This window comes from Ostrea edulis, chromosome 7, assembly GCF_947568905.1.
Source record: "Ostrea edulis chromosome 7, xbOstEdul1.1, whole genome shotgun sequence".
Lineage (NCBI taxonomy): Eukaryota > Metazoa > Mollusca > Bivalvia > Ostreida > Ostreidae > Ostrea > Ostrea edulis.
This window is the reverse complement of record NC_079170.1, coordinates 85,995,184-86,021,370: the sequence shown is the minus strand read 5'-3', so window position 1 is coordinate 86,021,370 and position 26,187 is coordinate 85,995,184. Positions and strand designations below refer to the sequence as shown.

The window sequence follows — 26,187 nt, the reverse complement described above, 5'->3', positions numbered from 1 at the left end:
TTTTTGGAAGTCTTTGTCCACCCCTAGGGCCCCAGGGGTGCAGGAATCCTGAACTTTACAATTCATACCCCCCTTGTTCCAAAGATGCTTCATACCAAATTGAAAAGAATTGGAATGATAGTTATCAAGAAGAGGTTAAAAATTTCTATTGTTCACACATTTGATAACTGACTACTATAAGGGGGAAAATAAATCGCGGTGGAAATTTTCGCTATATTCGCTCTCTAGACAAATCGAATTTAAGAAACCGTGAATATTTTTATCATTCTTTAATACACAATGTGTTCAAAAAGTGGGAAGCTTATAGTGATTCGAATCCGCGAATTTATGAACCCGTGAATGTGTCTAAAGTGGAAAACCCGCGAAAATAACAAACCCGTGAAATTATTCCCCTATACAGTATTTTGGCCCCATCCTGACTTTAGTTTCAATTTAGTATCAATAACACAAAAGGAGATGTTATTTAAGTGTTTTACACATAAACACTATATAGTAAGTTTGGCCCGACCCTGGGGTCAGAACCCCTACCCCGGGGATCATGAAATTTACAATTTTGGTAGATGCTTCCTTGCTCAGCATTACTATATACTCACTGCTAGATGCCCAGGAGTAAAGAAGATCTTTAAAGATTTACATAAATTTTGCAGTTTTTAACCCCTATATTAGAGTCCCTTTGGGTGGCGGGTCATGAAATTTACAATTTCCGGTCTCCGTCACCTACAGATGCTACATACCAAATTTGGTCAAGATTGACCCAGTAGTTTCTGGGAAGATATTGTTAACGCACGACGGACGACGACGGACGCAGACCAAATGCAATACCGGTAAAAAGTTTGTAAAAAGTTACAAAATATTAAGTAATGTTTGGAGGCAAAGAGGAAGACAACTTTGTCAAGTTGTTTTTAGTGTTAAGAGAGCACAATAATTGTGAATACCCATAACTTGTGTCAAAACCGTTGAATATAGATATATTACATGCACCATTTAAAATTCGATTTCTCCTTTTTATCATGGTATTTACCATTAGTGGATTACGAATCACCATGGAAATTAGTTGTCACTACAGTGTTAAAGCGTGTTTTATTTCAAGCGAATATGCTGTGTATTTATCGCATTAAATCTACACCATAATTACATGTATTATCTGCATTGTGAGAGTCGTCGTTGTGGTACACAGAGCGAACGTGTCAAATAAATGTAGAAACGATATTGTTAAATAGATTGTAATACTCAATTAATAAACATAATTGTCGGTTTGGTGTTTTTACTGAAGCAGTCTGTATAATTATTTCAATCCAATTTCCGTATCTGGAGTTGGTCCCTTTAAAATGTAAAAGTCAACACTGACGATTGCAAACGTAATCGTCTTCGCAAAACTCCATTTGTATTAGAACAAGAGGCCCAGGGGCCTTATAGGTCACCTGAGTATCATGTAACAACCTTCCAATGTTTGAATTAGGTTTGTGTTTAAATATAAGAATTTTACTTTTGGATGGAAGAAACATTGAATAGCTATGTGGTCAGCCCCGCCTTTTCACCAGAACCCCTGACCCAGGGGCCATAAATTTCAGTTTTGAAAGAAGCATCCTTGATCATCATTATCATACTATTAGTTTGTCTACTTAATACCCAGCAGCAGAGGAGAAGATTTTCAAAGAAATAAAATGCATTTTCACTATATGATCAATAGGGCCCCACCCTAATACCAGAACCCCTGACCCAGGGGCCATGAATTTCACAATTTTGAAAGAGGCATCCTTGCTCATCATAACCATGCTATTGGTTTGTCTACTTAATACCCAAGGACAGAGAAGAAGATTTTCAAAGAAATAATGCATTTTCACTATATGACTTATGGAGCCCCACCCTATCACCAGAACCCCTGATCCAGGGGCCATGAATTTCACAATTTTTAACAAGAGGTACTGTGAGCAATGCTCACTAAGAATACCCCCCGCTTACCCCAATCTCCCAAAGGGTGTTGGTAATAGGTATAAACTACCTCTTTTCTGAGTGTTGCTACTTCGATGTCCAGTGCGCATGACCTTTGACCTTTTGACCCCAAAATCGATAGGGATAATCTTCATCCCATGGGTAGTCCATATGTTTGATATGGTGACTGTAGGTGGAAAGGATAACACTTTAGAGCCCGGAAACCATATTGCTACTTCAATGTCCAGTGCGCTTGACCTTTGACCTTTTGACCCCAAAATTGATAGGGAACATCTTCATCCTATGGGTAGTCCATATGTATGATATGGTGACTGTAGGTGGAAAGGATAACACTTTAGAGCCCGGAAACCATATTGCTACTTCGATGTCCAGTGTGCTTGACCTTTGACCTTTTGACCCCAAAATCGATAGGGAACATCTTCATCCCATGGGTAGTCCATATATATGATATGGTGACGGTAGGTGGAAAGGATAATGCTTTAGAGCCCGGAAACCATTGCGTCTACAGACGGACGGACGGACAGACGGACAACCCGATTCCAGTATACCCCCCCCCCCCCCCACAACTTGTTGCGGGGGATATAAAGAGGCATCCTTGCTCATCATTACCATGCTATTAGTTTGTCTACTTAATACCCAGAGACAGAGAAGATTTTCAAAGGATTTCTACATTTTCACTATATGACCAATAGAGCCCCACCCTAACACAAGAACCCCTGCCCCAGGGGCCATGAATTTCACAATTTTGGTAGAGGGCTCAATGGTTATTATAAATATGCCCACAGTTTGGCTTCTTGATGTCCAGGAGTAAAGAAGAAGATTTTTAAAAATTACACTCATTTTGATGGTTTTTGCCCCACCCCTCAGGCCCCAGGGGGGCAGGGACCACGAATTTCACAATTTTTGTTCCCCTCCACCCACAGATGCTATATGCCAAAATTGGTTGAAATTGGTTCAGGGGTTTCAGAGAAGAAGCTGAAAATGTTCAAATGTTAACGCACGACGCACGACGAACGACGACGGACAAAAACAGATAGCAATAGGTCACCTGAATGAATTCAGGTGACCTAAAAATGGTAATCGTTACATTTTGGCCTTTCGTGGGAATCGGTCACAGATTGTCAAATTGCAGTATACTATTACCGCAATTACCTGATTAGTAAATTATTATTCGTTTCGTAATTAGATTTCTAGTTTTCAGTTAAAAGATTATAATCGATCTGAATATTCATAATAGAAAATGTGATGAAATAGTGAAAAATTGCATGGAGTTTCCAGGACTATTCGTTTCATGTTGTTTTAAAATCCACACCGAGTATGCACTTGACTAACTCTATCAAAAGCCTCTTCCTGATCTATTTTTACACAATAACCTTCCGTACTGTCCACTTCAACCACGCCATTATTGTCTCGGTATACTTACTAACGTATCTGCTATATTTTTACCCGTAATACAGTATGTTTGACTTCAGATATGGTATTAGGGAAAACTAATTATGTAGTGGACATTCTAATTAGTTACTCAGCTAGAGAATACACAAATATTGCTGATCTTTACATTTCATTCACGATTATGTTGGAAAAGGAAGTCAGCCATTATTACGATGTAGTATACCTCCTTAACTGCATCGTGATGTGAATGGGGGGGGGGGGGGGGGAGGAGAAAAGAAATTATTGCTATTAAGCTAGACAATTACATTTAAAAGGAATATAAACTATTGCTAATGTTTACATTTTCATTCATGTTTGTAAAGGAAGTCAGCCATTGTGACGATGTAGTATACCCCCTTAATAGCATTGGGATGTGAATTTGAAAAGAAAGTGGTGCTGTCTTTGTTGTCAAGGGGGCGTGTCTCCATCCCAAGTTAGGTCTAACACTGTTTAGTGTATTCAGCCAATCATTTGAAATAAAATTGAACCATTTAATTGAAAATGCATGACTAGGATTCAACATGAATATCAAATGGAAAAGCTCTTGACTTTACCGGCATCTTTGTGTTTAAAACATAATTCTAACAATATTGTATTTTGAAATATATGTATCATGGGCATGACAACATGACGTGTTACCCTCTTAAGAAGACAATAATCGAATAGCATAAATCATAATGATATAACATACAAATACCTGTACGTGATGTCCGGTTTTATTGAAGTAATTATTAACTAGTTTTGACTTCATAACACACGAAATACATGACTTTGTATGAGCTGTTCATTTTAGTTATAGAAATGCGTCAATGGTCCTTGTAACACAATAAGGATTTTTGGGGTCAAACTCGTTCGGCGGTGAATTTTGATGAGGGTAACTGACATTGTTAATAATCTTTACTTTTCAGTTAAATATCACATAGTAATTCTGATGTGATCTCCCCGACATACAGTGTATTAACCAGGGTAACATGTTCAGTAATTACAGAATTTCAGTGTATTAACCAGGGTATCATGTTTCGTAATCACAGAATTTCAGCGTGTATCATGTTTCACAATCACAGAATTTCAGCGTGTATCATGTTTCACAATCACAGAATTTCACTGTGTAACAAGTTCTGTATTTACAGAATTTCACTGTGTAACATGTTCCATATTTACAGAATTTCACTGTGTAACATGTTCCATAATTACAGAATTTCACTGTGTAACATGTTCCATATTTACAGAATTTCACTGTGTAACATGTTCCATATTTACAGAATTTCTCTGTGTAACATGTTCCATAATTACAGAATTTCACTGTGTAACATGTTCCATAATTACAGAATTTCACTGTGTAACATGTTCCATATTTACAGGATTTCACTGTGTAACATGTTCCATAATTACAGAATTTCACTATGTAACATGTTCCATATTTACAGAATTTCTCTGTGTAACATGTTCCATAATTACAGAATTTCAGCGTGTAACATGTTCCATATTTACAAAATTTCGGTGTGTAACACGTTCCATAATTACAGAATCCCACTGTGTAACATGTTCCATATTTACAGAATTTCTCTGTGTAACATGTTCCATATTTACAGAATTTCACTGTGTAACATGTTCCATATTTACAGAATTTCAGTGTGTAACATGTTCTGTAATTACAGAATTTCACTGTGTAACATGTTCTGTAATTACAGAATTTCAGTGAGCGGATGGATTTAATTAGGAAGCACAATCAAATAGTTACTTCTGTCATTGTCAGGTGTTTCCTTCGCCATACAGAAATCTGCGTCAATATATCCGTCTGACATCCCAGTGGAGGAGGAGTGTGGTAGCTGATATCCTTCTGAGTCCGTTAATTCATGATGTGTACCAGGTAACTCTTGATCCGACGGATCATCGACAGGGAAATGTTTTGTAGGTTTAGTGATCGCATTGTTTTCATATCCTTGGTCTTCGAACTCCTCAAGGTTTTCCTTTTCTTCGGAAGTATTGAATCTTTCTAGAGTTACATCTCGCCCGTCTGTTGAATTTTGGAGAAGAGGAGAATAATTAATCCCCTGGTTAGATACGACTAAAATACTGGATATTTCTTCATAATGGTTTTCGTCTTGCACAATATCCGGGCGATTTTCCTTTTTATCACAATTCAATTTTCGCTTTGAAATTATTTTTTTGTAAATAATTCTACAAGTACAGCCCAAAAGAAGAGTTAAGAAAATTAATCCTACTCCGAAAATAGCCATTATCAAAAGGTTCTGTGTGGTAAAGAAGGCGTCTAATGGAGAGAGTTGCTGTGTTAGTCCCGGCCCTGAAGTCTGATTATCCACCTTTGTCTCCGTGGTGGCGCTGGTGGTGCTATATTTAGTTCTGGTAGTGGTGACGTAATACTTTTCGTTCGAGGTGCTGACTACAGACTGTTTGGTTGTATAGATCTTGGTGGTCGTCGTTTTCTCTACAAAAGTAAATCTATATATATATATGTAAATTTCTTTTCTGACATTTTATCTTCTCAGATCCGACACTTTAAGAAAGAAGAATGGTGTTGGGTTTTCGTGCGAGAGAGAGAGAGAGAGAGAGAGAGAGAGAGAGAGAGGAGAGAGAGAGAGCACAGCCATGTAGGCGCATCATAAAACTTAATTTCGATGACGATGGAATTCTCCCCCACGCTACACTGTCATTGAGAATGGAAATGGTTTACAGTCATTTGATGTAAATTTAAGGATGTATGCTACACCAGAGAAATTTGATATGTATGGAAAGTGGAGGATATGTACAACAATATTTTGAAATTGAAAACTTTCAAATTTACTTTATCTAGTGAGAAAAAAAGCAGTTTTTATAGAAGGCAATCTGAAAAAATTAAAAACCTCTGGTGTATTCGAACCCGCGATCAACAGTTCTGCATTCAACGTGCTAACCACTGAGCTACTCAACTATGCGATGATTTTTAAATGAATAGAAAAATATTGCTGATATTCATATTTTCATCCGTGTTTGAAAAGGAAAGCAGCCATTATGACGACGTAGAGTACCCCCTTAAGAGGATCATACGAGATACGCGTATTGCAGTTGAAGTTATATATAGAGAGTTTTGAGAGTGATCAAACTACTATGGTATTTAATGTATTTTAATTCTTAATAATGGTACCTTCACATTCACAGATTTTTCTTACGGATCCTTACGTATTCCACAAATCCGTAAAAGTACACGGATTGTTATGATTTAGACACGGAAACCGACGAGTGATTTACGAATGCTTGCGATTGACTACGAGTCGGAGATCCGTAAGGACTCGTAAGAAAAATCCGTTAGTGTGAAGGTAATATAAACGCATTGACCTTGCAACTTGACATATGAAGTTTGAACATAAGGGATCAATCTTAGATTATTTGTACCATGAGAGACACGATAACAAAGGAAACACAATGTGGATTTTCGGTACAACCAGCGAAAATGAGTCAATTTTTGTCTAACTAACATACCTAGCAAAAGTATACGATAAGACAGTGGCGGATCCAGAAGATTTTCCAAACGGGGTGGGTTGCTACCCAAGTTTGTATGTTTTCCAGCCAAGAAAGGGGTGGGGTTGAAGACCCAAAAATGGCAAAAATTAAATGACCTTTTAGAAAGAAAAAAAGATATTCAATCAATTACAAATATCCAATCCCTTTAGATCTGTCACTCCACATAAGATGAACTGCATGGAAACTTTAATAGCATTTCCGACATTTTTTTTAGTGTTACAATGCTTTTTTGTATTTTGAAGGTTAACTTTTGTATCCAACGTTTCCGTTCACGTATAGCTCGTTCCACAATGTACCTGAATGTAGACGCAAGGCACTTGGTAAATAAACCTTGTATCAGCTTTTAACTACAATCATAAGGATGGTCCGAAATGCATACGTACTCGGACATCCCCAGGACACATTGCACTTCTCCCGTGAACATTTACACTCTCCTTGGCAACCAACTCCAAAACCAGGGAAATCACATGACTGACCGCAGTTCACTCCAAAATAGCCAGACCCGCACTCTACATCAAATTAAAAATATATAAATACATCAGCCCTAAAGTATTTAAATGTGAATACTTTAAAAAGATTAAAAGCATTTAAAGGTGCCTCAAAATCATAGCATCTGAATGTATATCAAATCAATTGTTTACAAAAAAGTTAAAATTAGATTACAGCCGTATCTAAATACATGTTACAAACAAATGGAGATAGCGAACAGTGATCAAATTCTATAAAGATTACAGAATCAAGAGTATGGGGATCACGGCCACCAGCGGTGGGATCAGGTACCTAGGAGGAGTTAGCATCCTCTGTTGAGAATGAATTACTCAGTATGAAGAGTCAAATTATTGACAATCATATGAATGCATTTTACTTATAGAAACACTTTAGTACGGAAGCCGATAGGTGCCAGGGTATATAATTGATATTCATTTAACTGTCGGCCACCATTTATTACCGGGTATTTGGCGGCCGCCATATAAATTGACTGGCGGCCGCCAATTAATTCATCTGGCGGCCGCCACTTATTATATGGCGGTCACCACTTAATCTAAGTGACGACCGCCACTTACTTGAACTGGCGGCCGCCACTTACTTGACCTGGCGGCCGCCACTTATTTGACCTGGCGGCCGCCACTTATTTGACCTGGCGGCCGCCAGTTATTCAACTCCTCTCTCTTTCTATCTCTCTCTCAAAATGAAAGGGGATGCAATCCCTGTAATCTCCCTCTGCAATGCTTAGTAATTTATATAATATGTGATATACAATTAAGAGCATTGTTGTGGTAATGAATGGTAAAAATGTAATAATGAATGACCTGATGAATTGAATGACGAACGGAGCCACCTCCAATTTAGGAGTATGAAGTTTGGGCAAAAGAGACATTTTTAGGTTCCTTTTCTGTTTGCCAACAACTGTTGAAGACAAATTCTCCATCGACTGTCCCTATACTTTGAAAATCGATGCTGCGTGTTTGCGTATTATTCTGAATCTTTTCAAAATAACCACTCAGCAATATGAATTAAATTGTTTTTGAAATTGGCAGCCGCCATGTGTAAAATAAGTGGCGGCCGCCAGATAAATTGAATAGCGGCCGCAAGATAGTAAGTGGTAGCCGCCAGTTAAATGAATCTTAATTATATACCCTGGCATCGATTGGCTTCCGTACTATAGCACTATGAATTGTTTGTGCAAAGAGTGAAAATCGTTAAACAATTGCTTCTACAACGAGTCAAGATTTTCATGCACACTATATAATATCTAAAGTATAGCTTATTCCTGTACATATAAAGTGTGACCGGTCAACAAGGGATGCTCACTCCTCCTAGGCGCATGGTCCCACCTCTGGTGTGCACAGGAGTCCGTGTTTGTCCTACCCTAAATTTTGCATTCTTTATATTCATGAAATTGATCACTGTTCGTTATCTTCAATTTTTCATAGAATACTGGTAAATGATGAAGATCAAGTTTAGTTTAATGATATGAATGACTGATATTAAGAGTCAACTTCCCACTGCACCGGAAGATGTTGATTTCGTGCAACACGTACTTTTACAGATTTCCGTCCTCTCGTCCCATTGATGGCCTGTACAGCATTTTCTGAGCCTGTTCATAAAGTATACAAGAATCTGGAATGATTTTAATTTGAAAACGAAAAACTTCTATCTATAGTACGACCCCCGTATAAAATGAGAAACATTCAATGTGACCTTTGCACTTTGTCAGTCCTGTTGGGGGTAAGAAAGAGATTGCACTGAATAGCGATGCTATTTTCAGAAGTTTCAAGCTGCACTTAATTACTTTCAATGAAATACTTCCTTAATTGCCGACATGGCGGAGAGTCACACAGTAAATATGTGAATATTTGTGTCAAACTTAAGTGATCCAATTTACATGTAGTTGTAACTCAAAACATTTCAGTTTATTTTGTAAGAATTAATAAGTCGTTTCCATTACCATAAGCATTGATGAAATGTTCTCTAGAACAATTATACTTACTGAGGTAATAACGACAAATTCTAATAAAACTTTGCTGATGGTATAGATACATGTATTAAAACCGTCTTATAGAGGACTGTATACACAAAATGAGGAACGAACATTCAAGGGCATGTTCAGAGTCATTTTCCCCCCTTCTTTTTGAGTGCTCACTTTACAAAGTCATGGCTAAATAAAGTAACACTCAAGATTTCATGACGTCTCCATATGAGTGAAAAATTCTCGAGAGGAACGTTAGACAATATAATATTTAATCAAACAATCAAAATTTCAAGTGTTTTAACAAAAATTGAAACATTAATTGGAACTTTAAGGTCCATAATTATCGAAATACTTGTACCACCCACTTCGTTAGATAATTTTCAATAGATTGACTTTAGAAATAATGTAGCGATTCTAGACACACTGAATTCGTTCTTTATCTTTTAAAAAATATCCAATTTCAACACAAATTCTTAACTCCATCTTCAAACTTTTACCTCATTTCAAATTAAGAAAGGTTTTGGAAAAGACTACATGCTTTACGTGGCGAAAGAATTTTTTAAGGATATGAGGGACGATGATCACGTGATGGTTGCGAATTTATTATAAATTTAGAACCGGACGCAGTGTAGTTAAGCTTCCCGAGAAAAATCACAATACTGTACAGACACACTATACGACGTCATAATAAAAAAAAGTACGTCACGACGTTGTATCGCGGGGAAAATGTCATCATGTTTTGTTGTAATTTGCTACCGCTGTCAAGTGTTTTGTGTAAATTTGTTGATTGAATTCTTGTCAAATGATAATTTTCATTTTATTTCATAGTGATTACAAGTCTCTTTTTCATATGTATACATTGCATATATTAAATATATGTATAGTATGCGCCACAATAATTTTGATACTATAGCCTACAATTTATAGTCACCGAAATCGCTCCTACATGCACATGCAATTTGCATCTCTAGGCATTTACCAAAAGAAAGTCAACCGTCTGTAAACAATGACTCAGCGCAAGTGTAAGATGATGATCGTTTGTTGATATTCACTATAGTAGTGTGAAACTAGATCTGGACACACATTTCTCTGAATCTTGCTTGGGAGACGTACAAACTATTCAGGTGCTTTTATAATCGATCCTTGTTTGCGAAAAATCCCCCCCCCCCCTTATGACGGCAGTCGTTACTTTTGGTCAAATATTAACGTCCATACTAGGAATGTTTAATTTTTGCAAGCATTTTCATGTAAATATAAATACGCTTTATCTCTGAAACTATTTCATATTCCAAATTATTTTTATTAACTTTACGAAACACTGCTATGGAAATGGTAACTAACTTAAAAAATATGACACACGTCGGAATGTATGCGAGAAGCAGACGTGTGAAAAAGAAAAAGGTGCAAAGTCACAACATGTGCGATACATAAATACTTTGAAAAATAGCATGGAGACGATCGAGTCAAGCGACACTAGCTACCATGGCCGCGGAAATGCTGTTAATCTAGTAAAGAAGTAGTAGCTCATATTGACCTTAACTAGACCTAACCCGTGGTTTGAAGAAGACGTATTGTTTAGAGCTAGACTAGACGTTTTGTTCGAAGCCATGTTTAATATATACATGTATATTTAAAAAAAACACCTGAATTTTAATTTGTTTCCATTTACTCAATTTTTGTTCCATAATTATGAAAATTCTAAATATTTCAATAGGTTCAAAACAAATATATTTTCTAACAATGTATTCCAAAACAGGCACGAAGAATTAGCCCCCCTCCCCCTTGCACCCCCCTCCCCCGTCTTTGACAATGAGCTTTTTTTTTTTTTTTAAATTTTGTAGTGCAAATAAATTGAGACTGTCCCATCCCCCATTACTTTTAACAGTAGTTGTTCATGAAAAGAATATAAGCTTGAAAGTTATTAATAACAAATATTTCGCCAAGCCTAACCCCAAGTGAACATATCAATGTATAACTTCAAGGACGCCTACCTCAAAATCAAGATTAGCTTCACCCCTTCATATTTCTACAGGAAGTTGGGTATATGAATAGCTTTTAATTGCAGTGTTTGCAAAAAAATTCATTGACAAGTTTTTGAGCAGTGCTTCATTTAGTATCTAGACTACCCTGTTTTTGAGTACCAATTTCCACCCCAAATCCTTAAATTTTCCCAATTTCTTATTATATGGTTATGTTTAAGCATTTTATTATTATATATTTTATATTTTACATATATTCTAAAAATTATTGTAAAAGATATAGATAAAAATTCCATCAAATCATTTTTTTGAAATGAAAATCGGATAATCTTGTAAAATTCACAATTTTCGAAAAGGGGGGTAATTCAAAGCTTATTATCTCCCTTGTATACCTAGAAAGTGGCCATGAAATTTATACACATTGTACAGGACATCCTGATGGTGCTTCATGAAAAAAAGAAAAAATATTCATTGACGAGTTATTTTTGGCCACATCGTCCCGCATGTCCTTAATCAAAATACTATACACTTGCGTGATTCAACAATTTTTATTTTATTTGATATATCGTCAACGTTTATAAACCTACATATGTATATTTCAATTCTGACTGTGTGGTTAAAACGTTCAGATCATGATCGGGTAGTTGTAGGTTCAAATCTTGTTTGTTCCTTGGTCGTGTTAAACGTATTGATTAATTGATTGTATATTATTTAACGTCCCTCTCGAGAATCGTTCACTCGTGTGGAGACATCACCATTGCCAGTGAAGGGCTGCAAATTTTGGCCTACATGTATGCTCAGCGCTTACGGCCTTTGAGCAGGGAGGGATCTTTATCGTGCCACACCTGCTGTGACACGGGGCCTCGGTTTTTGCGGTCTCATCCGAAGTACCGCCCCATTTAGTCACCTCTTATGACAAGCAAGGGGCACTGAGGACCTATTCTAACCTGGATCCTCCCGGGAACACTGTGCCGTGTCATAAACACATAAACACTTTGGTCTACAACCAATCGCACATCGTTGCGCTTGGCTTCTATGTGCGATTGGCTTACAACATAATCAGCATAAAAATGTGTAGGTGTTCAGTGTTAGTTATATAGTTTTGACTAGGCCCATATATATCGTTTTTATATGAAGATTTTTATCTATCTATTTATTTTTCTATCTATCTATCTATCTATATATATATATATATATATACTACTCAAAATTTGATAAGGATCACTAAGTTATATGTGTGTAATTTACCACTAACATAACAAAAGACATAAATTTGACTCAGAAACGTGTTTACTCAGGTTATGAATGAAAATTCTTGAACGGCATGAACTTTTATCAATACGGAATGCTTGAAATCTGATAACAACACCAAAAGGCATTTCATTACAAAAAGTTAACAGCAAACCAGAGAAAAAAATTACACAGTTTTTGGGGATAGTCCATCATTACACTTAGTCGATGAAGTGTCAATACCGGGTATGGCCCCCATTGCATCAATGACGGCTTGACAACGTCGAGCCATGCTGTCAATAAGCACCCGGATGTTTCCAATGGGAAGGTTGTTCCACTCTTCCACGAGGGCGTTTCCGAGCTCTGCCAAAATCGTGGGTTGTGCTCTACGGCGTGAAAGGGCAACCTGCAGCATGTTCCATACATGCTCAATCGGGTTCAAGTCCGGCGAGCGTGCTGGCCAGTCCATACGGACAATTGTCTCCTGCTGAAGGTACTGTTCCACCACCCTGGCGCGATGAGGACGGGCGTTATCATCTATCAGGATGAACTCTGGGCCAACAGCACCAGCGTAGGGTCTGAAATAAACATCGAGGATCTCATCCCGGTACCGCACCCCCGTCATTGTTCCTCTCTCCAGGACATGAAGATCTGTTCTTCCATCCCTGCTGATTCCACCCCAGACCATGATGGAACCACCACCATAACGGTCATGTTCACTGATATTGGCATCATGGAAACGTTCACGTTGTCGTCGCCACACTCGGTGCCTCCTGTCTGTAAAGTCCAAACAATACCTGGACTCATCGGTGAACAGAACTTGAACCCAATCGTTCTGTGTCCAAGTGACATCATCTTCAGCCCAGTCCAATCGCTCCCGCCGGTGTCGAACAGTCAGAGGGACTCGAACACATGCCCTTCTCGAGTTGAGACCTGTATTGTAAAGCCGATTCTGTATCGTCTGAGTGGACACATTCACCCCCGAGGCGTTCAGGAGGTCGTTACGTAGGCTGGTTGCTGTCCAGAAGGGATGGTGTCGTGCCTGAAGAGCCACAAAATGGTCTTGGCGTTGGGTTGTCGACCTCTGACGACCACCCCCATGTCGGTGTGCTGCTGTATCAAAAGTTTGCGGTCGGTTCCAGGCCCTGTTTACAACGCTCTGGCTGACGTTTAGTGCATTTGCAACGTCACGTTGTGAATAGCCAGCGTCAAACATTCCAATACATCTGCCCAGTTGTTCTGTCGTCAGGCGACGCCTTACACGTTGAGGGGGCATTGTGTTGATAAATGTAGTCTAAACACTCAAGTGAGTTTGAAATTTTAGAAAGAATCAGACACCGATGCCTGAGTGAAAATCGTGCAATGGTAGCAAAAGCATAAACTGTGATGAGAAACGCATTTCCCATGGCATGAAATGCACGTGCAAGTTTGTTGAAGACGTTTTTGATTTCACTTGGACACAATATTGCCAGTTATGCAGTTATTAATTTTTTAAACAGAAAAATATCTATGATCGTTATCAAATTTTGAGTAGTATATATATATATATATATATATATATATATATATATATATATATATATAAGGTGAAGTTGGGCATTAAGTAATTAAGGTGACTGCACTTATTCTGAGGCATTAAGGCTTCAAAAATATAAGTATAGCCATATCGACACTAAATATTGTTTCGTTATAAATATACATATTTCCTGGTCTCCTTAATATTTTGTAAATACTTTGGAGGTTTTAAGTTGACCTGTATATTTTTTATGACGATCCTCGGGGTTTTAAGTAGACCAAGTACATGCATATACAATGTACATGTATAAAGGATACCACAAAAGCATATATACATGATTATGCAGACCATTTTTTTCTTTTCTGGTTATTTCCTTAAAGAATTGTTGCATTTTCAGATTAGATATTCATTTCTAAACAAGAGGCCCACAGACCTTATCAGTCACCTGAGTACTAGTGAAAAAGTATTACTACTCCCAAGGGCTATGAAATTTAGAAAAAAAATTCTGTTCTGAATATCTAAGCTAAATTCTAATGTTCAGCAACAGTATAAAAGAAGATGTGTTCTTCAATGCCCTCAAAAGTGCATACACTGATGAAAGGCTTTAAATAATATAATAGGTGTATTAACATTAAAACATTTGACTAATTTGGATCCATCCCAGAGTCAAAACCCTAGTTTGTAAAATTAACCATTTTTTGTACATCCTTTTCTGCTATTCCTAAGTATGCATTTACATTATACAGTATCAACAAACTTACACACAAATACTATAAACTAAGTTTGGCCCCATCCTGGGGTCAGAACCCCTACCCTGGGGATCATGAAATTTACAATCTTGGTAGAGGCCTTCCTCCTCTACGTCACTATGCATTTGGTTTTTTCTTAAACATGTGCGGTTGTAGAGAAGAATTTTTTGAAAATTAGTCAATGTTTGGCAGTTTTGCCCGCCCCTAAAGCCCCAGGGGTGCAGGAATCCTGAAATTTACAGTTTATGCCCCCCCCCTTTCCGAAGATGCTTCATACCAAATTTGAAAAGAATTGGAATGATAGTTATCAAGAAGTTAAAAATTTCTATTATTCGAACATTTAATAACTGTCCATTTTGGCCCACCGTAATACCAAACCCCTACCCCTGGGATCTTCAAATTTACAATTTTGGTAAAGGAATACCTGCTCTTTCTAAATATCCATTTAGTTTCAATTTAGTATCAACAGCACTAAAGATGTTATTTTTAAGTGTTTTACACATAATTAACACAGTAAAGTAAGTTTGGCCCTGCCCTGGGGTCAAAACCACTACCCCGGGGATCATGAAATTTACAATTTTGGTAGAGGCCTTCCTGCTCTACATCACAATGCATTTAGGTTTCTTTAAATGTACGCGGTTGTAGAAAAGAACATTTTTGAAAACTGGTCAAGTTTTGGCAGTCTTTGTCCCACCCCAAAGGCCTCAGGGATGCAGTAATCTCGTCTACCATAGTTCACGTCGTTCTGAGATGTTACATAAAATCCGTAAAAGCATGTAAATCTTATTTTTTTAATCATATATAATCACTCCTCGATTAACATGATATTGTGTCATGTCTCCTATGTTTGTAAATTTGCTAAATACCGACGATGAATATGACGTCACAATGCACTGTTTACATCAATAGCGTTATATTTCCCGCGTTCAATATATATGTATAGGCGGACCAAATGTCCAAAATTAGGATGCTTTGATAAAGCTCTGTCCGCGTGCTAACTTCGGGTTGTTTTTTGTCCTGTTTTGGATAGAGATACTAATGCCAATAGTTTTTGCTTTATCAAAGCATCCTAATTTTGGACATTTGGTCCGTCTATAGATGTATATTGAACTCGGGAAATATAACGCTATTGATGTAAACAGTGCATTGTGACATCATATTTAACGTCGGTATTTAGCAAATTTACAAACATAGGAGACATGGCACAAGATCAGGCCACTGATGAAATGTGTTGTGTTTCCGCTAACCCGACCGACCCTAAATTATAGCCCCGACCCTAGAAATTTTTTCCGCTATTTTGAAAAAAAAAATTGTCATTTTTCCGGAAAAAATATATTCTCGGTTCTTGGTTTTTAGTTAGACATTGAGATGAAGTCATTCAAATACTTTAACGATGTACAAAATTGCATGGTATTGTGTCAAGCGTTTAAACAACATTGATAATGTTTGTAACTTACAGCATGGCATGATGGTTGACCTAGTACTGTACCTCCATGCTTGCCTCACGCAACGGTGCTTTGACATTTGAAGTTAACAGACGGTCGAGAGACGTTGCCAAGTGTCATGTTTCCATAGAAGACTTTCTTTTGTTAAAATTGCCAACTCCTATGGTGTTTTTAGACGGTGGCTATTTATAGCCACTGTCTTGTGCTATCGCTTTAGCGGGCATTGTTTATATGGAGGTCATGATGCAGAGTGAGAGACATTATATAGTGCACTTGAATGTCCAGTCTATCAAATTTGTATGCACATTCATGGTTTCTGCTGCAGTTCTAACTGAATACACTATGAAAATGGCCACAAATAAAGCAGTGAACGCATCCGAGTTGTTGATGGCTGGTGAGAGCCAAGGGGGGAAAAAGATGTGCAGACTTTTTTTTTAAAAATAAAAATTTATGTCCGGTAAAAAGTTTTAGCTGGAAGAGAGTTGGATCCCATTAGGATAAGTGGGATCTGCCCAGACTGTCTTCCTACCCTTGTTCCATTTAGATTGCAAAAGTATATTCAGAAAAGAATTAATAAACTTAAAATATGTTAATGATGTTGATATTTTGATGATGATTTAATATTTTTTTCAAAATCATCATATTATTTTCTTGTCAAGCATATCCAATAGTAGTATTGCTCCTACAACCAATCTAAATGTAGAAACAATATATCTGGTACTTGTATAGCAGAGAGGCATAAAGGAGTTAACTTTAATTTGTGTTTTATGCTATATGTTTCATTGAAAAATATTGTTTCTTCTAAAACATCTGGAAATAATCCTCAGCCAATAACAGGTGAAATGCTAAGATTGAAAGTTTACTCGCAATGCAATTGAAGCAAAATTTTATATTGAAAGTATAAAATTCAATAGATCATTGAACTTGTTAGAGTTTACAATGTTTTCGCATACTTTGAAAAAATAAAAAAAAATAAAAAATTTATTTCCTACCTACCTACCCTATTTTTTCTGGAACGTTAGCGGAAACTCAACAATTTTTGTCGTTGGCCTCATGTTAATCGAGGAGTGATTATATATGATAAAAAAAAAGATTTACATGCTTTTACGGATTTTATGTAACATCACTAGGGTAGACGAGATTCAAAATGGAGAAATACATGTCCACTCGCTAATATTCGAATCGACGCCATTGGAACCAACATTTTCAATTTCCATAGGTATTATTTAATTTTCCGTTAATAGTTTTCTATATTTTCCTTTTAAACATGTATATACGTGTTACCTATAGGGAGAGCTCCGCTCTCACGGCCCTTTAGGCCGTGAGAGGGCTTCGCCCTCTATAATAATAATAATTACTTTTCGCGATGATCTGTAAAAGTATAAGTAAAAAGATAAAATTAAAAACAGAATCACGGAGACATTTAGTAAAGCTTAGCAGGTCCCGAAAAGGTAATTGTATATATATATATATATATATATATATATATATATATATATATATAAATTGTACATTACTCACCCAATCAATTTTTCCCTACAATCCGTCATTCTGTTATTTAAGTTTCTAGACGTACAATGTCATGTTTATCTCACATACTATAATCGTATATCAGGAAGTTCCCAAAATGTTACCCTTCCGCAGTTATTGACGAGATAGCTTGACAGATACATTTCCGAAAACAAAATCTGAAGGTTTGTTTTCCACGAATGCCTAGTTTCACTTTCATAGAATAATACCTTATCCTTGTCAAAGCGCCCCTTCCCCCTCCCCCCAATTTGTTTTTTCCCCAAAACTTACTGCAATTACGTGTCTTGGATCACTATAATACAATTCATTTGACAATATTTACAGAGTGCATGTATGTAAATACATGTAACTTATATTGAATGTAAATAATTTAAGTCATTTAAATATCGAGCCCGGATGACTAACTAGATCTACAGTGTTTTAATTAGAACATTTTTTGTGAAGACTGATATATAACAAGATATGATTATAATCAACGAATTATAAAGTCTCCCAAACGAAGTACTAGCAGTATAAAAGTGGCTTTTTCTGAGTACTACTATTTTCCTCCCTTGACAAAATCCATGCTCATGCAGACTCCAGGTTTTCCTGCCTAAGTCTTAAATTTTAAATCTAAAATATTATTGTCACCCGTTAAATTTTACTTTTCCAACTGTGTTAGTTCTGTGTATCTTACCCTTAATTCTTCTAGATGTATGTAAAACGTATACGGTACCAATTTTGATGCACCAGGTGCGCATTTCGACAAATAACAATCTAATTAAAATTAGATGTTAGATCTGCTCGCGTACTCGCATACATCTAACATCTAATTTTAATTAGATTGGACAAATAAAGTCTCTTCAGTGATGCTCAACCGAAATGTTTGAAATCCGAAATAACGATAAACTTGCTAGAGCTATTTTAGGGAAAAACAGAGTGCCAAAAGTGGAGTCAAATAATATGTATCTGTGTTTTATATAGTTCCTGTATATCTATGCATGTTTGTTTCCCAGCTGTGTCAGTGCTGTGTATCTTACCCGCTTCTTATCCCTGATTCTTCCGTATATGTCTGTTCTGTTTTATTTTTTCATTTTTTTGTTCATATAGTATGTGTCTTTTGTAAATTTTTATTTAAAAATGTGTTTGTTTGATGACAGTGCATGTATATGTCACGGGATTTAATTTACTCATTATCATAATTATAATAAATTCTTTTATTTAGACAGGATAACACACTTAGTACAAATGACTAGTTTACATTGTGGTCCTGTATAAAACATATTCACAGACAGATAAATGAGAGAATAGAAAAATAGATAACACAATATAAAATATATACATAAAATACACACACGATATCACTGGGGGAAAAATAAACACACACACACATACGTGTAACGCGTGTCAAATGAACACCTTAACTCCCCACCTGCAACTGAACACTTCTACAGTTATTGGTATTTTAGTACGAAAATTTACTATTTGGTACTAAAAACAACATAGAAGACATTGCTGCGGTCGAAATTTGTGAAATATAGTTTTATTCACTCCTTGAATTTTTGCTTATCAAGTGAACACTTTCCTTTACACACTGTCAATTGAACACTTTCCTTTACACACAGGCAATTGAACACTTTTCTTTACACACGGTCAATTGAACACTTTCCTTTACACACAGGCAATTGAACACTTTCCTTTACACACGGTCAATTGAACACTTTCCTTTACACACAGGCAATTGAACATTTTCCTTTACACACAGGGGATTGAACACTTTCTTTTACACACGGTCAATTGAACACTTTCCTTTACACACGGTCAATTGAACACTTTCCTTTATGCCTGTGTCACATTACTAGCGGGTACCGGGCGAGGTATAGGTATCGGTGGGGGACCTGTCAAGATCTAACACCGTAGGGACACATTTCCAAGTCTGCCGGGTGATTAGCTCTCCTCATATACCGCCCGCACCTCGGGCGGGACAAGGAAGGCAGCCGTATGTATCTGAACTCGGGGAAATCTTTATAAAACATTATTTAACCCTTGACATATATATACACCATTTCTGCTAGGTGTTTTATGCTACATGTATATAGTCGGTTAAAGAGCTTTTCAGCTCATGTTACTTGCTTCTTGTAAATAGTTAGGACTTTAAATAAAAATTACTTACTTTCTTACCCACTAACTTCATTTGACAAATCAAGATCACGAAGACTTTGAGTTTGAATTAAAAACAATCCCCTTTTCTCTTCAGTAAAACTTGTGTCACTTCATTTCTGAAGACCCCAGGACTCTATCATATTTACCAAGTTATATCTGTTGAATTTGGGAATCAATCCCCCCCCCCCCCCCCATAGAGTTCTATGTTAAATCCAACCCCCATTTGATCCCCCCAAAATGTACCTTAGTCTGAAATCTGAATCTGAAAACAAAAAACGTTTTTACACATCTAGATATATTGGCCTATCATATCCTTGAATATCTATTACTTTAATTAACTGGTTACGGAGAACGGTGTCGGACAGTTTTAGGCGCGAGAAAGAAGCGGAAGAAAAAGAGGAAGAAGAAACGAGCAAAAAACAGTAATTCTCCAAACTTCGTTCGGGAGACTTAAATATCAATTTATTTCTTCATGAAGAAATCGAATTTCGGTACGTGACTGAATATATGCATGCATGCCTGATAAACAGTAGATGGCCCAAACTGAGATTTTATACATATAAGCAGAGATATATATAACAGCGATAAATACGTCTTACGGCGGCGTGTTTACAACTTAAAATACGTGATAGTCCCACCTATAAATCGTCATTTATTACCGTATTTTGATAAATTGACGCTGATTAAGTTTAATTCACTCCTATCATGGATTGGAATCGAACGTAACAAGTTTTGAAATGAGTTGATAATCAACAAATCTACTAGTACCAAAAAGTCGGCGAATAGTAACTTTTCGCTGAAATCTCGCTGATTTTGTCGAGTTTGAATCATGCGTCGCCTTGAGAAACTTCACTTTCATTTTACTTTGAAGAGAAACATTTTCTGAAAATACTGAATCTTGAATATTTTCGTGATAGGATTTGGAAGGTTTGAATTTGATATTTTTTATTATTAAGATGTACAATATCTTCGTGGTCTTTGGTGATCAGGTTTTCCAACAGTCTGTTGGAATTCCCATGGCACGAATTGTGCTCCTTTGTTAGCTGACCTGTTTCTATATTCATATGAAACAGAATTTATTCAAAAACGTCAACGTGAGATTAAAAAATCTCTCGCTGTGGTCTTCAATTCGACATTTAGATATATTGATGAGGTTTTGTCTATTAACAATAATAACTTTCATTCCTATGTCGATTTGATATATACATGTGAGTTCGAAATAAAGGACACCACAGAGTCGTCCACTTCTGCTTCATACTTAAATATTTTACTGAAAGTAGACATTAAAGGCAAACTGACAACTCAACTGTATGACAAACGGGATCGTTTCAGCTTCTCCATCGTCAACTTCTCATATTTATGTAGCAATAGTCCATTATCACATGCATATGGCGTTTATATCTCTCAACTGATTCGATATGCAAGAGCTTGTTCTACGTAAAGTCAGTTTTTAAATCGAGGTGAGCTACTGACAAACAAGTTGATGGTACAGGGGTTTCAACAGTCTCGATTGAAGCCAGCATTTTGCAAATTCTATGGTCGTTATATAACGATCTAGTTCGTCAATACAACTACCATTGGGTCAAATGCTGTCTGACGTGTTTCATACGGATTGTTAAGCCGTTCTTGGCACACTGATTTTGACTGCGGATAACTCCGTTTACCTGATCAGGATATAGGGCTCACGGCGGGTGTGACCGGTAAACAGGGGATGCTTACTCCTCCTAGACACCTGATCCCACCTCTGGTGTGTCCAGGGGTCAATGTTTGCCCAACTATCTATTTTGTATTGCTTATAGGAGTTATGAAATTGATCACTGTTCGTTATCTTCACCTTGCATGTAATATGCAATTCATTTTTACCGAAAAACGGGACCGCGAGATAATACGATACTTTTTTTTATTAGCATTGTCCATTGTACAAATAGAAGTTAAGTGCATCATAATATATACTTTTAAAGGCAAGATGTACAATGGATATATGATCACTCATACCAACCATTCATACTCCACTCATACATTTCAAAATTAACTGAAATTATACCAGAAAAATAATTATTGAGGTTGCTATGATAGTATTAAAAAATATAAATTGTATAATACGAGACTTGGAGAAGTTGTTAATTTCTGTTATATATGTCTCTGGTAAAACTTTCAGTGTTTACTTTAAATTAAATATACACCGGTAATACCATATAAATTTGAGAAGTGTTCATAAAATCTTTTTCTATTTCAATGTCTACGTGTAAAAGACTTGACCGCCTGCAAATTTTGATCTATATCGAAATATCTTCGCATGCTTGTTAATCTTGATTAAAAAAAGCTTTTAGCATAATCTTATTCTAGAGACACGGACAGGGTTTGTATTGAAGGAGAAGCATCGAAATATGAAAAACACTGAGTTGTGTTTGGCATAGTTTAAAGGTAATTAAAATTTGTTCATCACATATAATATGATAAACATTTTACATATTCAAGTTCGATAAAAAAAAAAAATAGACAATATCTAGGCAAAGACAAGTCATTTCTTTATTCGCATTCGAAAAAAGTTTTAAAAGCCAGTAATGCAAGGTGAAGATAACGAACAGTGATCAATCTCATAACTCCTACAAGCAATATAAAATAGATAGTTGGGCAAACACGGACCCCTGGACACACCAGAGGTGGGATCAGGTGCCTAGGAGGAGTAAGCATCCCCTGTTGTGACTTGCTGTACTTCATTTGTGATAAAAATAAATCCTATTTACATTAAATTGAAGCAGTCGTATTTCCATGGAAATCACAAGCCGGCATTACTTATTCTAATGGAAAACATTCCATTTAGCATGTCGATCCGATTTTCCTTTGTCACACACTGAAAAAAAAACTGCAAAGTAACACACTTCGCCGCACACTTTTAGGGACTTTTTATACACTGTGTGAAAGGTCATAAACTAATGTACACGGAAATTACTGATAAAATCGTCTGTTAAGAAACCTTTAAAAGAAAACTGCATAGCATCAGTGCAAAATGTAAAACATGGGCTAGATGGGTTCGTCTTTAAATGTTTAATAATTATTTCTTACTGAAAGTGGAAGGATTCTATCAGTAATTCTGATAAACTATGGGTGTTTTACCGTCATTATCGCCAGTTAGACCAATATTTAAATCCTGGGGTAGTGTGCTACCTATCCATTTTCTACTGAGGTATATCCATGATGAATTTATAACAGTCATGCAATGACGTCATACGGAAGTGCATGTTTGCCATGTTGTTATGATACAAAATGTTCTCATGTAAACAACCAAAATAGTTTTTAAAAATTAGTAGCTACCTCTCTCTGTGTAGGACAGTTTTTAAAAATTATGCAGTTTACCTGCATAAATGGAGCATGACCCATCCTAAGAGTCAAAGTCCTGGGTTGTGAAATGCACCATTTTTTGTACATCCTTTTCTGTTATTCCTAAATATTCATTTAGATTTTATACAGTATCAGCAAACTTACACATAAATACTATATACTAAGTTTGGCCCCACCCTAATATCAAAACCCTACACCTGGGATCATCAAATTTACAATTTTGGTAAAGGACTACGTGCTCTTTCTAAATACCCATTTAGTTTCAATTTGACATCACTAGCACTAAAGGAGATATTATTTAGTTTTACACATAAACACTATTTACAAATGTAGTAAGTTTGGCCCCGCCCTGTAGTTAGAACCCCTAACCCGGGGGTCATGAAATTTATAATTTTGGTAGAGACCTTCCTGCTCTTAAACACGTGCAGTTGTAGAGAAGAAGATTTTTGAAAATTTGTCAATTTTGGGAAGTCTTTGCCCCGCCCCTAGGGATACAGGAATCCTGAACTTTACAATTTATGCCCCCCCCCCCTGTTCTATAGATGCTTCATATCAAATTTGAAAAGAATTGAAATGATAGTTATCAAGAAGAAGTTAAACATTTCTATTGTTCACACATTTAATAACTGACTATTTTGGCCCCACCCTGATACCACAACATCTACCCCTTGGATAATCAAATTTACAATTCTAGTAAAGGACTATCTGCTCTTTCTAAATATCCATTTAGTTTTAATTTAGTATCAATAAAACTAAAGGAGATGTTATTTAAGTGTTTTACACATAAACACTATCTAGTAAGTTTGGCCCGGCCCTGGAGTCAAAACCCCTACCCCGGGGATCGTGAAATCTGTAATTTTGGTAGAGGCCTTCCTGCTCTTAAACACGTGCGATTGTAGAGAAGAAGATGTTTTTGAAAATTGGTCAATTTTGGGAAGTCTTTGTCCGCCCCTAGGGCCCCAGGGGTGCAGGAATCCTGAACTTTACAATTTATACCCCCTTATTCCAAAGATGCTTCATACCAAATTGAAAAGAATTGGAATGATAGTTATCAAGAAGAAGTTAAAAATTTCTATTGTTCACACATTTAATAACTGACTACTGTAAGGGGGGAAATAAATCGCGGTGGAAATTTTCGCTATATTCGCTCTCTAGACAAATCAAATTTAAGAAACCGTGAATATTTTTATCATTCTTTAATACACAATGTGTTCAAAAAAGTGGGAAGCTTATAGTGATTCGAATCCGGGAATTTATGAACCCGTGAATGTGTCTAAAGTGGAAAACTCGCGAAAATAACAACCCGTGAAATGATTCCCCATTACAGTATTTTGGCCCCATCCTGACTTTAGTTTCAATTTAGTATCAATAACACAAAAGGAGATGTTATTTAAGTGTTTTACACATAAACACTATATAGTAAGTTTGGCCCGACCCTGGGGTCAGAAACCCTAACCCGGGGATCATGAAATTTTACAATTTTGGTAGAAGCTTCCTTGCTCAGCATTAGAAGATCTTTAAAGATTTACATAAATTTTGCAGTTTTTAACCCCTATATTAAGGCCCCTTTGGGTGGGGGGGGGGGGGGGTCATGAAATTTACAATTTCCGGTGTCCGTCACCTACAGATGCTACATATAAAATTTGGTCAAGATTGGCCCAGTAGTTTCTGGGAAGATATTGTTAACGGACGACGACGGACGCAGACCAAATGCAATACCGGTAGGTCACCTGAGTTTACTCAGGTGACCTAAAAAGTTACAAAATATTAAGTAATGTTTAGAGGCAAAGAGGAAGACAACTTTTTCAAGTTGTTTTTAGTGTTTCGGGACTAGCTACATGTACATGAAGAGAGCACAATAATTGTGAATACCCATAACTTTTGTCAAAACCGTTGAATATAAATATATTACATGCACCATTTAAAATTCGATTTCTCCTTTTTATCATGGTATTTACCATTAGTGGATTACGAATCACCATGGAAATTAGTTGTCACTACAGTGTTAAAGCGTGTTTTATTTCAAGCGAATATGCTGTGTATTTATCGCATTAAATCTACACCATAATTACATGTATTATCTGCATTGTGAGAGTCGTCGTTGTGGTACACAGAGTGAACGTGTCAAATAAATGTAGAAACAATATTGTTAAATAGATTGTAAAACTCAATTAATAAACATAATTGTCGGTTTGGTGTTTTTACTGAAGCAGTCTGTATAATTATTTCAATGTATAATGACCATATCTCATATCTAATAAATGGATGGTGGAATTTTTGTAATCATGGTATCATTTTAAAGGGTTCATCGAATAAAAATAATCCACCATAGGAATTTTCAAAATTTTGTTTACTGCTTGATTTATTTCACCTAGAATTTAACATTGAAGTATATGGGAAAAGCATGTTTTATTACAATATTTTAAAAAGAAATTATATTTTCATACCAATCTCTTGGTAGAAAGTTACATACACTTTCTTTTAATGAAAATATGAAATAAAATTAATCATTGACCACACACATTTTTAGAAAATGAGATTTTTCTTATTTTTACAAAGGGCAGACAACTCTTCCAAAAAATCTTAAGTGCAAAAAGGTCAGCTTCTAATCATTTACCAGTCATGTGAATTTCATCTGCTTCACTTTCATCATTATTTAAATATAAACATTTATGTTGATCTAAATTCTTCAAAATTGTTCATTATCCTTTCATTATACATGGAATACCTTAACCCTTTCTCTACCGGCACATTTTAGAGGTTTTTAAAGACTAAATGACAGTATTTTTAAATCGATTTAAATCTGCATGGATCACGATTTGGGGTAGGCATATGACATGTAATTTTGTTAGGAATTGGACAGGGAACAATTTCT

General features: G+C 36.3%; 2 protein-coding genes across 4 annotated transcripts in view; both read right to left on the bottom strand.

Moving 5' to 3' along the window:
- The window catches only part of LOC125654500 (uncharacterized), a 53,434-nt gene extending 35,470 nt beyond the window's left edge, over window positions 1-17,964 (bottom strand). For all 3 annotated transcript variants that reach the window (XM_056142834.1, XM_056142835.1, XM_056142836.1), the window contains exons 1-4: window positions 17,820-17,964; window positions 8,949-9,004; window positions 7,290-7,415; window positions 5,126-5,833 (exon numbers count right to left, since the gene is read on the bottom strand). In XM_056142834.1, the coding sequence (XP_055998809.1) occupies window positions 5,126-5,833; window positions 7,290-7,415; window positions 8,949-9,004; window positions 17,820-17,848 (919 nt within the window). In that variant the 5' untranslated portion in view covers window positions 17,849-17,964. The remainder of the gene's footprint in view (window positions 1-5,125; window positions 5,834-7,289; window positions 7,416-8,948; window positions 9,005-17,819) is intronic.
- LOC125653998 (serine/threonine-protein phosphatase 6 regulatory ankyrin repeat subunit B-like) overlaps window positions 1-26,187 on the bottom strand; it is a 1,068,599-nt gene that overhangs the window by 255,350 nt on the left and 787,062 nt on the right. The gene's annotated exons all lie outside the window — the stretch shown is intronic.